The sequence below is a fragment of the Vulpes lagopus genome, chromosome 6, assembly GCF_018345385.1.
Source record: "Vulpes lagopus strain Blue_001 chromosome 6, ASM1834538v1, whole genome shotgun sequence".
NCBI lineage: Eukaryota > Metazoa > Chordata > Mammalia > Carnivora > Canidae > Vulpes > Vulpes lagopus.
The window spans coordinates 116,377,072-116,392,037 of NC_054829.1; the positions used below are offsets into that span (position 1 = coordinate 116,377,072).

Below are 14,966 nucleotides of genomic sequence, written 5' to 3' on the forward strand. Positions count from 1 at the left end.
AGAATTGTGGTGCTAGACTCAATTACAAACTTATTTATTAAAAATGGTGTACTTCTCAGTTAAGTTTTTATTTTGCATTTTTAGCATTTAATATATTCTAGGAATTGTGCTAGTTGCTGGCGATAGAGATGATACAGCATCTGTTCTCAAGGAGATAAGCTGGAGGATATTGTAGGACAGATATGTATAGGGACAAATTTTAACACATTATAATATAACACAGCAAAAGAAGTATAAGAGAACCCTGCTTTCAGAAAATAATAAAATAAAATTTTAAGAAATACTTTTTTGCATTACTATATGTTTACTGTGCCCCGGTTTTTTACTTTTAAAAATTCCATAATAATACATATTCATCAAAAATAAGAGGACTGTAAAGAAGAATGAGAAAGGAGTAAATACCTTTTTTTAAAAGATTTCTTTACAAATTCTCCATAAATACAACCTCTCTTGATAGTTTCTTTTCTTTCTTTTTTTTTTTTTTAAGATTATTTATTTATTTATTCATTAGAGACAGAGAGAGAGAGAGAGAGAGAGAGAGAGAAAGAGGCAGAGACACAGGCAGAGGGAGAAGCAGACTCCATGCTCGGAGCCCGACATAGGACTGCATCCCGGGTCTCCAGGATCACGCCCCAGGCTGAAGGAGGCGCTAAACCACTGAGCCACCCGGGGGCTGCCTGATAGTTTGTTTTCATACAGTCTCTTCTATTAATTAAGGTTTTATAACAGTTGTTCAGTAGTGTCAAAGGTTTATTGTACTAAAGTTTGTATTAGTATTTGCATTCATCAAATTAACTTAGAACTTGTATGAAGTATTTACTAAAACAAATTGAAAATTTAAAGTTTTGAAATATTTTTAAAAATATGTATACAAAACATGACAAGCAAAAAATTTTTCTAGGCCAATGAACTCTAGTTCCTTTTATTAGAAATATAAGTAACTCTTTAAGTCTTTTTTTTTCCTTTTGTTTTCTTTCTGCCTACCAGAAAGTTTAGTGTCATGCTGACATGGAGATGTATCCTATCTTTTTTTTTTTCTAAAGATAAGTTGAATTTTGCTCATTTTTTAAAAGATTTCATTTATTTATTCATGAGAGACACATAGAGAGAGGCAGAGACATAGGCAGAGGGAGAAGCAGACTCCATGCAGGGAGCCCAATGTGGGTCTCAATCCCAGGACCCTGGGATCATGACCTGAGCCAAAGGCAGACGTTCAGCCGCTGAGCCACCCAGGTGCCCAAGATGTATCCTATCTTAATTATCTCTCTTTCAATTACCTTTTTTCATTTGTTTTAATATATATTTATGTTCTATTTAGTGTTAGAATGTATGTATGTATATGTAAAACAAGGAAAATGTGAGAATTCATGTGACTGAGATTATATTTTCCTTAGTTACCAGAAATTTTTTTTTCAAGATTTTACTTATCTATTCATGAGAGACACAAAGAGAGGGACAGAGACATAGGCAGAGGGAGAAGCAGGCTTCCTTGCGGGAAGCCTGATGTAGGACTCAATCCCAGGACCCCGGGATCATGCCCTGAGCCAAAGGCAGTCGTTCAACCACTGAGCCACCCAGGTGTCCCCCTTAGTTACCAGAATTAAACATCAAGAAATTCTGAAGGATAGACTAGGGAAAAGAAAGAGTCATATTTGTTTGACTGTTTATATGAAAAACTGATTTCCAAAATACACAAAAGAAACTAAGGGTACCATTATTATTATCAAGAACTCTGAGATAAATATATACTAACATGCATTAAAATTTGTGAGATTATTTTATGGAAATGTTTACGTCTTCTGAATTGACTTCTCTTAGTCTTATTACATTTTTTCTTAATAGAAGATGGTAAATCTGAATCTAAATAGTGATGGCATATCAGTGGTAGTCAGTAGTAACTGGATTAATGGTGAGTATATTTGGCTTATACGTTTTCCTTACTGGAAATAAAAAAAGTTTTAATAGTCTTGAGCAGTCTTTAAACCTGGCTATCAAGTTTCCATTAAAAAAATTTAGTATTGGAAACAGAGTACCTGTATGTTGTTTTTATTCCCCCCTACTTCTTTGAATTTCTTAGATTTTTTAAACTATAGTATTCTTCTTTTTTGAGAAATGAGTATCATTGCATAAGTAGGCTGGGGAAAAAATGGTAGTATCCTATTACTTGAAATAGTACTTGACACTCAAAATATCTCTAGGAAAATAAAATGTTATAAGGCTCTTAAGTAGATTGAAAATATAGCTTTTTTTTAAGATTTTTATTTATTTATGAAAGACATAATGAGAGACAGAGGCAGAGACGTAGGCTGAGGGAGAAGCAGGCTCCCTGCAAGGAGCCTGATGTGGGACTTGATCCCGGATCTAGGGATCACGCTCTGGGCCAAAGGCAGACAGACACTCAACCGCTGAGCCACCCAGGTGTCCCTAGCTTGTTTTATCATTTTTAAATTCATTCATCCCGGAAACTTGACAAAAGAATACATTTTTCCAGTTATATAAATCATTGCTTTTTTCTAGGGTTGCTTAGAATTTGTTTTAGAGATAATTCAATTTTGCACACTATCATAACATGAAAATAGAACTTTTATTTGTATTTGTAAATATTTGCGTACATTTATTAATCTTAAAATACAATAAAAGTTTGCCATAATATGTAGCTTTTTGCTTTATATTTTGGTTAACCTCTTGGTAATTTTTAAAAGTGAATCCTTAAGAAATTAACCCTTAGGGATGGAGTTCACATACTAAAAAAATTAAACTAAAATGAACACAAAACTTAAATCACATTCAACACCAAACATTTAACATATGACTAGTGTTTTAAGGGAGTTATAATTTTAAAGTATTTTTGTTTATAATATTCAATATGTACAAATATCAGAACTCATAAAAGACTCCTAGAGTTTATAGTTCTTTAAAAACAGTCATTGACACATTTAATAAAAATTGGCAAATGTTCTCTACTATATTGGAGATTCAGTATTCCCTAAAGAATTTGCTATGAGTTATTTCTGTTTCAGATAATTAAACGGAGATTATTTTGGTAGCAAATTGAAGAATAGGCCCAAGAGAATATTTTTCTTTTGGTTTTAATAATCTACATGAATCTTTTGTTTTTAAGGTTAAAAATTGCAAGAGGCTATAAGAGACTTTTAAGGAATCTTTTGAAAATAATAGATATGTGGAGTGGGATTATTTAAAATCAAAATATAACTTATTTCTATTGATTTGTTGATAACTCTTAGTATGTTGAAAGCTAATGAATGTGAACATTGTTCACTGATGCCATTGATCAGTTGTGTGGAGGAAGGGTGACGTAGAGGTTTTTGGGACTGGAGGCCATTTGCAGATTTTTAAAATCACTGAAGGAACTATTTTATTTTCCTCTCACTGAAATCCATGCCCATTGCAAACCTATTGAACTTGTCTCCTTGTCTCCATGGAGAATTTGTTTCCATGGCATGTGTATTTTGAATAGGCTTCTCAAATGATCTGAGAACTGCTGCTTTGAATACTTCTAGATCTTTAATGTTCAAAATCAATTAGAAATTTATTATTAGCTTTAGAAATTTAATGTTAGAATTTAGGATAAAAACCAGTGTTTATTTACGTTTATATTTGTGCTTGGATTTGTCCATCTTTAGTTATCAGGATATCCAGCAGGTTCTAAGTAGGGCCTAAATTATTAGAGCCAGAAAACAATAGGGAATAGAGGAAAAAACATCAGTTTTGTGAGTTTGTAGATTTGGGGTTTTAATATTAGCCCTACAACCAATTAGCCAGATGAACATCCTTCAACATTCTTTCCTATGAAAAGGTATTTAATTGGCTTGATTAATTGACTAGAATTACAACCAGAAAATAATTGTGTCAATAAGTAAAATGCAGAATTTATCAAAATACTGATTTGATTTCTAATATTGAACAAATATAGTTAACTGCGTTAACAGCAATATTTTAACAGCTTTTGATTACTGCTGACAAATCAAATAGAAAAAATTTAAATTCAGAATAATGGTAAGAAAAAATTTCATTAAAAAGTCAGAGAAAGACACATACCATATGATTTCACTTATCTGCTGAATTTAAGAAATAAACAAGCATAGGGGAATAAAAAAGAGAGAGGCAAGCCAAGAAATATACTCTTAACTATTGAGAACAAACTGATGGTTACCAGAGGGGAGGAAGTGGGGGCAAAGGGTGAAGTAAGAGATGAGGATCAGGAGGGCACTTGTGATGGGCACTGGGTGTTGTTTATAGTGATGAATCACTAAATCTTCCTCTAACTAGTATTACATGGTATGATAACTAACTATGATTATCATAAAAACTTTAAAAAAGAAAATAATAAAAATAAATTTAAGTTCTGATGCGAAAGAACTAGAATATTAATAGTTAAAATACTTTGCATAAGAAACCAAATGAATTACATGAAAGGAAGTTTTAGTAACTGTTGATAATTTATTTAAGTTGTTAAAAGCACTTGTGATAAATATTTCACCCCGAATATATTTATTGGATTTAGCCAAATTGGAATAGCTAGCTAATTGGATTTAGCTAAATTGAATTTCAGTGAATTGATTTTCAGTGAATTTCAGCTCTTCCTTTAAGGATGTCTCTGCATATTATTGCCTCAGAACTCTGAGAAAGATTGAAAACAATTGAACCTTACAGATCTTTAAAATTTTCTTCTAGGACCTAAATTGCAAGTTTTTGCTATAATTGGAGGTGGTATTGTCATGAAGCTTTACTATAACTTATGTGATTTTTTTATTAGTTTTTTTTGGGCTGAGGGTTGTTTTAGTTTGCTACAGAATGTTTATTTGCTAAGTAGCCAAGGAAGAGTATGTCTTAAGCATACATATCTTTGTTTTGTTTTTCATTTCTAGGAAACAGACCATATACTTTTAACTGAATAAAATAGTGAGATGTTTGATTTTCAAAATTCAGGTTCTAAATTGAAAAGTTACTGTTACATAACTCCTTAATAGCAGTTTGTTCATAATATTTATAGGAAAACTACTTTGGGGAAGATGACATGTATATGGATTTTGAAGAGGTTATTTCAAGTCCTGTTCTGTCACTGTCAACATCATCCAGCTCTGGGTGGACTGCTGTTGGAATGGAAAATGACAAAAAGGAAAATGAAAGTTCAGCCAAGTCAATTCATCCACTTACCTTGCGTCCTTGGGATATTACTGTACTTGTTAATTTGTACAAAGTTCATGGGCGTCTTCCTGTTGTAAGTATTTATGTATCAAAATGGTCTGGAGTATATTTGGAAATTCACCCAACTTAGAAAACTGTAGATATGTGTACACACATGCATACACTAATAAAAAAATTCAGATTTGAAAACTTTAAAATTTATCCTTTTACCTTTATAAAGCTAATTTATTTTCTTCATAATGTGATTACTTTGATCATTGATAATTTTCTATTTTTCTTCTATCACTTTAGTTACTTCTTGCAGTTCTTTGCAACTTTAGAACATTTTGTCATGATGTTGAGTTGCTTGGTTTATGATAGGTAGCCTTACAGATATTCTAAAATTTACATTTTATTATCCTTTCTTTATCTAACTCTAGACCATTTTGGAGCCTACTAAAAATCAAGATTCAGCTTGACCCTCAGGTTGAATTATTTTCAAGGGTTTGGATCCAGCACAGAATCCTGTTTCAATCTCAGGTTGACCCATGAACTATTGGCACTAATTTGGAATGAGATTACATTGCCCCGAGAACCTGGAGTCATTGGATTGAGGCCAGATAGGGAGAGTGAGACCCTAGAGCATTGTGCTGCCTACTGGCCCCATGTCATGCTCCTAGGATTGCATAGCAGAGAAGTCATCTCTGGTGCTTAGTGAACCTGATGTTCTTACTGGGGTACAGAATAGTTAATTTTGTCAGTAAGCACTATTTCTCCTTTTAAAGACTCAAAATCTATTAATTATATAAATGTAATTTTTATTTTCCTGTACTTTCTTGGTCTTGTATTTTCTGTATCTTGATTATAGTATTATATTTGACTTTAGCATGGAACCACTGATGGTCCTGAGTGCCCTACAGCATTCTTGGAAAGACTATGTTTTGAAATGAAAAAAGGATTTCGGGAGACCATGCTGCAACTTGTCCTGTCACCCCTGAATGTGTTTGTTAGTGATAACTATCAGGTAATATGAAAGTGAGTTATATAGTAGAGACTTAAAGATGTATTGTTATTGCTTACGGGATCGAAACAGTGTGTTAGCTTCTGTGCATGTAATATATAGCTCTTTAAGTTATAGGCTTTTAATTTAATGATAATAAGAAGTCTTGTGTGTCTATATATACACACACACATATATATGTATATATATATGTAAATATGTAAGTTTTCCAAGAATCTCATTTTTTTTTGTTTTCCTGCTGTTTTCTATTTATGTGATCCCATACAATTATATTCTCTCTCTCTTGTTTTTAGACATAGAAATACCCTTATAACTTTTTCATGTATTTAGGTAAGGGAAAAATGTATAAAATTTTGATGAATCCTGTTGAAAATCACACCTCCATATTCATATTCACCAGTATTATAAATTTTTAAAACATCCATATCCACATGAATTATTCTTTTCACCTAACCGATTTAAAAGATATTTTGTTAATGCCTTCAAGATATTCCTGGGGCTCTTTTGGAAGAGAACCAATGATATTCAGCAAATGGGAATAATTTACATTCTTGGGTAGGTTATATCATTTTGTTGTTATTTTTTAATGCCCAGTGGCTTCACTTTTCATTTAACACTACTTTAGGTCTCTTCCCTACTTTTAGTCAAGTTATGAGCTTTAGAAAAATAAATGGATTTTAATATAAGGCAAGGTAAAAGTATAAATGGGGGGGATGAATCTGATAACCCCAAATCATCAACAGATGATAACTTACTTTGGATTCTTTTTTTTTTTTAAGATTTTATTTATTTATTCATAGAGACAGAGAGAGAGAGAGAGAGAGAGAGAGAGAGAGAGGCAGAGACACAGGCAGAGGGAGAAGCAGGCACCATACAGAGAGCCTGACGTGGGACTCAATCCAGGGTCTCCAGGATCACGCCCTGGGCTGCAGGCGGCGCTAAACCGCTGCGCCACCGGGGCCACCCCCTTACTTTGGATTCTGTGTAGTAACTGACCTATCCCTTCTTCAACTCTTGCCATAACTGACCATATTTTCTTACATAGAATTTAATTTTTTCATTAAAAGTGAAAAGTTTCAGCTACTATGAGCTGAAACTTAACACCTAATATGTGCTTATTTTAGTAGCTGAAATTGACACCTAATATATGCTTATTTTGCCACAGAATGTATTTTCTTTATCAGACTTTTTATTTTTTTATTTTTTTTATCAGACTTTTTAAATAGTAGGCATGCCTCATTCTATCACGTATTGCTTTATTGCACTTTGCAGATATTGCATTTTTTTACAAATTGAAAGTTTGTGACAACTCTGCATCAAGCAATTGATCAATGCCGTTTTTCCAGCAGCATTTGGGCACTTCATGTCCCTGTCACATTTTGGTAATTCTCGTAGTATTTCAAACTTTTTCATGATCATATTTATTATGGTGATTTGTGTTCACTGATCCTTGATGTTACTATTGTAGTTGTTTTGCCACAAGCTGTGCCCATATAAGATGGCAAACTTAAGCTATAAATGCTGCATGTGTTCTGACTGTTCACCAACTGGTTTGTTCCCTGTCTCTCCCTCTTTTCTTTCTTATGCCTCCCTGTTCTCTAAGACAAAAAGGTATTGAAATTAGGTCAATTAATGACCCTGCAGTGCCCTCTAAGTGTTCAAATGAAAGAAATGCACGTTTCTCACTTTAAATCAAAAAGTAGAAATAGTTAAGCTTAGTAAGGAAGGCATGACAAAACCCAAGGTAAGCTGAAAGCCAGGCCTCTTCTACCAAACAGACAAGTTGTAAATGCAAAGGAAAAGTTCCTGAAGGAAATCAGAATTGAATTGAACTTCAATAAACACACCAATTATAAGAAAGCAAAACAGACTTTTGTTGATTCAGAGAAAGTTTTAATGGTCTGGATAGAAGATCAGATCAGCCATAGCATTCCGTTAAGCCAAAACCTAATCTAGAGGAAGGTTCTCACTCTTTTCAGATTGTGAAGGCTGAGAGGTGAGGAAGCTACAGAAGAAAAATTTGAAGCTAGCAGAAGTGGGTTCATAGGCTTAAGGAAAGAAGCCGTCTCCCTAACATAAAAGTGCAAGGTGAAGCAAGTGCTGATACAGAAGGTACAGCAAGTCATCCAGAAGATCTTGCCAAGTTAATTTACGAAGGTGGCTATACTAAAGAACAGATTTTCAAAGTAGATTAAATACCCTTCTAGTGGAAGAAGATGCCATCAAGGATTTTTGTAGCTTGAGAGGGGAAGTCAATGCTTGGTTTCAAAACTTCAAAGGAAAGAATGACATTCTACTTATCGACTGACATGGTGACTTTAAGTTGAAGCCAGTGCTCATTTGTCATTTTGAAAATTCTAGGGCCCTTAAGAGTTGCGCTAAATCTAATTTGTCTGTGCTCTATCAGTGAAGTAACCAAGCCTGGATGACAGTGTATCTCTTTACAAAATGATATACTAAATATTTTAAGCTCACTTTTGAGACCTACTACTCAGAAAAAGAGAGCTCTTTCAAAATATGACTGCACATTGACAGTGCATCTGATCACCCAGGAGCTGTGATGGAGATGTACCCTGAAATTAATGTTGTTTTCATGCCCTATTCACAACATCCATTTTGCAGCCCACAGATAAAAGAGTCATTTTGACTTTCATGTCTTATTATTTAAGAAAAAGGTGTTACAAAACTACAGCTGCATAGATAGTGATTCCTCTGGTGGATCTGGGTGAATTGGAAACCTTTTGGAAAGGATTCACCATTCTAGATACCATTAGGTATATTCATGATTCACAGCAAGATGTCGAAATATCAACATGAACAGGAGTTAGGAAGGAGTTGCTTCCAACTCTCATGAATTACTTTGAAGGGTTTAAGACCTCACTGGAGGAAGTAAGGTGTTGAAAATAGCAAGAGAACTAGAATTGGAAGTAAAGCCTGAAGAGATGACTGCATTGCTGTAATCTCATGGCAGAACTTTAATGGCTGAGTCAGTTCTCTGGGATGAACAAATAAAGTGGTTTCTTGAGAAGTTTCTGGTGGAGATACTGTGAAGATTGTTGAAATGACAACAAGGATTTAAAGTATTACATAAACTGAGTTGATAAAGCAGCAGCGGGTTTGAGAGGATAGATCCCAAACTTGAAAGAAGTTCTATTTTTTGGTACCATACTGTTTGTCAAACAGCATGGCATGCTACAGAGAAATCATTTGTGAAAGGAAGAGTCCACCGATGTGTCAGTTTCTTGTTTCTTGTTTTAAGAAACAGCCATAGCCACTGCAACCATCAGCAGGCACCCCCCTGATCAGTTATCAGCCATCAGCTTGGAGGCCAGACCCTGCACCAGCAAAAAGATTATGACTTACTGGAAGCTTAGATGGTGGTTACCATCATAAAATATTTTTTAATTAAGATATGTACATTGTTTCTTTTTAGACATAGCACTCTTGTACCCTTAGTAGATAACAGTTTATATATGCATGGGAAACAAAAAACTTCATTTGACTGACTTTATTGTGATACTTGCTTTATAGTGGTAGCCTGGAACTGAACCTGCAGTTTCTCTGACATATGTCTGTAATTATGATTCATAAAAAGCTGCAAAGACAGTACAGAGAGGTCCAGTGTACCCTTCACCCAGTTTCCCCCATGTTGATCTTTTATGTAAGTGCAGTATCAATACCAGAATTGACTTGATACAATGTGTGTGCATAGTTCTTACCATTTTATCACGTGTAGATTCATGTAACTGCACTGAAATTGAGATACAGAACTATTCTATCATCACAAAGATCACTTGCATAACACTAGTATTTTCATTTGCTGTAGAAACATTAAAAATTACTTTTATCCTCCTCTCTCTACTTAGTAGGTCATTAGTATTGGTTGTTTTTTATTCTGGGAGGTGAATATGTGGAGAGAAAGCCTCTCTTTTAATCTATTGAGGAAATTAATAAAGATAAATAAACCTTTATATGTCTAAGTTCTGAAAGTTTTAGCTAAGTATCTCTGTTTTCTTATGAGTACCTGGTAACACTTTGACTTTTATTTTAATCACTGTATTCTCAAAAGACTTTATTAGATATAAAGAGAATATTTTATGGATCTTTTGGGAGTTCACATTAATCCTAATTATAGAGTTACTGGCAAACTTGTACATATAACATAGGATTTATTTGGTGATTAGAAAAGGAGTACATGGATTGGAAATATCAAGGTGGTAGTAGAAGTACTGGTGATATTTTGTTTCCTACATGGATAGCATTTCATAATTCATTCTAAAGACAAGACTACTCTCTATATATTCTCTTGGAATTTACTTATCTACTTAACTTGCTTGTATTTTGTATATCTGGCATGACTATTCCTTAGAAATCTTTTATGGTACAGGTGAGTTACCCAGGATTTAACTGCTAATTCCTGATAGCATTAGTCTTAGTGCAGGGCCTCAAGGTAAGGATCTCAGGTGATGGATGGATTATTGTATCTGACATATGAAACCATCACCTTTTAATTTATGAGCATTTTATGATATATATTAGTTTCCTAGGGTTGCCGTAGCAACATACCTCACACTGGTGGCTTAAAACAAGAGAAATATATTCTTACAGTTCTGGAGCCTAGAATTCTGAAGTCAAGGTATTGGCAGGGAATTGTTCTCTCTCTCAAGGCTGTAGGAGAGGATCTTAAGCTTTTGGTGGTTGCTGGCAGTCCTTGGCATTGCATCTACAAGATGCATATATCTGCCTTTGTGTTCTCATGGCATTGTCTCCATGTGTCTCTGTCCCAATTTTCCTCTTATAAGGACACCAGTCATTGGATTATGGCCTATTCTAATTTGCTGTAATCTTATTTTAACTTGATTACGTCTGCTAAAACCCTGTTTTCAAATACAGTAAAGTCACAATTATAGGTGCCTGGGCTTAGGACTTGAATGTCCTTTTAGGGGACACAATAAGATGTAACTCACAATAAAATCTAGAATATGATCTTTTTTGGTATACTAGATAGGTTCTCTCTCTAGGACAAGCCAAGATTTATATGTATTTTTGAGCTAAAAAAAAATCAATCAGAAGTATCTTATACTGAGAATTATCAAATCACCCTTCCTAGCTTCCTCAGATAAAATAGAAGGGAACTGATGCCTCAAGAAATTTTGGTGATTTTATATATTGTCACACAGTTTAGATGAAAATAAAAGAAAAAATGCATCTATTATTATAGTCATAATTTGAAATTTCCTTTTAAGAATTCTTTGTAAATTTGATTTAGCTCATATCCTTAATTTTTTTTTTTTTGAGGATACATTTCCTAAAATGTGTTGAAACAAGGAATGCTAAAACACTGTTCCTTGTGCAGATGGCCTGCATACACATGCTAAAAAGACTACTATAGTAAAATGGTTTGGGAAATACCTGTTAACTGTCTCAATATAGATTAATATATTGAATTCTCTGAAAAGACTTGTGAAGAAATCTGTGTAGTCACTTAGCAGTATCTATTTGGTGCAGTGGGATAAAAGGTGAACAAGACAGAAATAGTCTTTACCCTAATAAACCTGGTAGAGAAGAGAAATATTGAGGAAATAGCATAATAATGATCTTGAGACAAGAACACGATAAAATTTGCCCTTTTAGATCTCTGTGGTTGTTTTGTAGAGTATGAAGGACAGAGATATAAAAGTGAATGCTGGGAGGCTTTGCAAAGATCTTAGCAAGAGGTCGTGTTATTTGAACCACAATGACAGCAGTGAAGATAGAAGAAAATCAGTACATTTCTGAGAGATTGGGAGGTAGATTCTACAGAAATTGGTAACTGATGGATACGGCATTGCCAAACCTGTTTTGAGTGTTCCATGGAATACCCTATTTTAGGACATGACTTTTAGTTTTCCGAGTAAGTCCTAGAACTTTTCTCTTTGAAATATTTGCTGCTTTTTAGTAGTAAGTATATAATTTCTGTAAGATAAATCTATCCTTTTTATATTTATATAGTTCTCAAAATCTATATGAAAGATGGCTTTCTTCCCTACTTCTTCATTTTATGGTCCTACTAGTCTTTGTTCTTCCCTGTTATTTTTTTTCTTTTTAGTATTTTAATCTCATTATTCCTGTCTTACCACCAAAGAATGGTCTCTTATATTCACTGTCAGTCAGAGTACTAATTTCTTTTTATTCATTGAGCCATTCATTTGTATCAAAGAGATCTCATTCTTTTTAGGACTCTGCTATTTTGCTCTTCCAGATTTGGGCTCTCATGGATATTGTCACTAAAGAAGTTTAACTGAGACTTTTTACTATACAAGGTTGTGTTAGGATCTCATGGATCCTTAAGTCTTATTTTCCAGATAGCATCTTTTTACTATTAGTCTCTGGAGAAAAAAACAACTAGAAATTATAATGCCCATTTTCTTGTACTTCCTACAGTTGTCTTCTTATTGTTTTCAGCAGCGACCCCCTGTGGATGAAGTACTCAGGGAAGGTCACATCAATTTGTCAGGTCTCCAGCTGAGAGCACATGCTATGTTCTCAGCAGAAGGTCTTCCTTTGGGAAGTGATTCCTTGGAATATGCATGGTTAATTGATGTGCAGGCTGGAAGCCTTACAGCTAAGGTTACAGCACCACAGGTATGATTCTCTGACTTATTTTCTTTTTCCTTTGGTCACCTGCTTCACCAAGAGTAAGTCGTATGCCTGTTTGAATGTTCATTGCATTGTCACTAATGATGTTCTGATGGCCAGACAACTCTTTGCTTTTTGGATGGGAGTCATTCTTGCCATTCAGAATTTTCTTAGCAATAGATGAGTCAGAGACAAGTTTCACTTTTCTGATCCACATAAAATTGAAGAGTGTAATGTTTCATAGTTCTGCATAGCACTTTCAATATCAAGACTTTGGGATATACTCAATATGAGAACTGTTCTGGAAATTGTATATATTATTAAAATTATGTTAGTTGTCTCTTCACTGTTGAAAACTTCTTCTGTTCTAAGAATTTTGCTTTCTTGTGTATTTCTAAAGTAGGATTTGAAAATATTGCTTATGGTGTTCAGGATTAGGTAGCTTAATTCTTGTCATTTCTCAAAGCAAAATAACATCACTTATATCTGCTATTGATGTGTATTAAAGAATAAGTAAAAACAAATTTACTAGTAAGTAAATCTGGTCTAGAATGCTAGTTGTGATCCTTTTTGATAAAATCCCCTTCTTCCTCTTGTCCTCCTTAATCTTTAGAAGACCTAGAGGTCGTAAGGATTATTTAGTTCTAGAAACAGATCATTAAAATTTAGCCAAATAGTCATGTTACTGTAACATCTCACCTGTTGATTCATGATAATATGCATACCTATCTTGGCATTTGAGAAGACTAGAATGTGGTCTTGAATGTGTGAAATATACATACTCAGTTTTAACAAAAAATTACAGAATGTATATGAAACATTTATAGGTAGGGAATAGCAACAAAAAGTAGTAGTCTAGGTACCTTGTATATGTGCCATAAATTTTTAGAAAGCAGCAAAAATTAAGATTCAAGAAATAGGAAAATGGAACTGAAAAGGGATATTTTATATACAAGTAGCTAAAATATGTAACAGAATGTATAAATGTGGATGGAACGAAATATTCAGTGCCCACTGGCCTGATCACTATCCTTTCCTTATTATCCACCATCTCTTGCTCTAATGTACAAGTAAAAACTGAAACGTATTAAAAAAAAAAAGTTGTTCCTTAACAAATGCATAATAAAGCCATGCCAATAGTACAAGACTGGACACAATTCCTTTAATCTAACAATTGCTAGAATCTTATATAAGTTGCCCTTATTAGAAGATGAAACATTTCTCTTTCTTCTGTACTAGAATCTTGGCATCACTGTTTCCAGTGAGTGTTCCATGAATCTATACATTCTTTTAATGTTTATTCTATTCTTTGTATGTTTTAAAAGTGAAACTCCTGTTTTCCAACAGTTTAAATTTGCACTTTTTTTAAGGGAATAATATCATGTATACCCAAGTTTCAGTGTGTTTATTGCTAACAACTCTAGTCAATTATAAAATGAAGGACTTTTGAACCAAAGATTTGATGAAGAATTGATGTATACTTAAATTTCTATTTACATAAACAGAAGTGTTTTAATCTTCAAAATACCTGATTTTCCGAAGTTGTAGCTCACTATAATTAGATAATAATTTCACATCCAAGCTTTGTTTATTATTAAGTAGAGAATTTTAGGTCTTTTCTGTGCAGAGGATTCCAGTTAGTCATATAAGAAGGAAGATACAACCTTGAAGGAAAGTACTTACTATTTATAAGTTGCTGAAGTTGAATTTTTCAGTTGTTATGCGTTTTGTCATTCACAAATGAAAAGTAACATAAGCTTTATTTTTAATAATAAATTTATTTTTTATTGGTGTTCAATTTGCCAACATACAGAATAACACCCAGTGCTCATCCCGTCAAGTGCCCCCCTCAGTGCCCGTCACCCATTCATCCCCACCCCCCGCCCTCATCCCCTTCCACCACCCCTAGTTCGTTTCTCAGAGTTAGGAGTCTTCATGTTCTGTTTCCCTTTCTGATATTTCCTACCCATTTCTTCTCCCTTCCCTTCTATTCCCTTTCACTATTATTTATATTCCCCAAATGAATGAGACCATATAATGTTTGTCCTTCTCCAATGACTTATTTCCCTCAGCATAATACCCTCCAGTTCCATCCACGTTGAAGCAAATGGTGGGTATTTGTCATTTCTAATGGCTGAGTAATATTCCTTTGTATACATAAACCACATCTTCTTTATCC

The 14,966-nt window shown here is 33.9% G+C and overlaps 1 protein-coding gene across 6 annotated transcripts in view; it reads left to right on the plus strand.

Moving 5' to 3' along the window:
• Positions 1-14,966, plus strand: part of KIAA1109 (KIAA1109 ortholog) — a 211,643-nt gene that overhangs the window by 67,499 nt on the left and 129,178 nt on the right. For 5 of the 6 annotated variants that reach the window (XM_041758126.1, XM_041758130.1, XM_041758131.1 and 2 more), the window contains exons 21-23: positions 5,015-5,242; positions 6,035-6,172; positions 12,614-12,793. In XM_041758126.1, coding sequence (XP_041614060.1) covers positions 5,015-5,242; positions 6,035-6,172; positions 12,614-12,793 — 546 coding nt within the window. The remainder of the gene's footprint in view (positions 1-5,014; positions 5,243-6,034; positions 6,173-12,613; positions 12,794-14,966) is intronic. The other variant, XM_041758128.1, reaches the window with a different exon arrangement.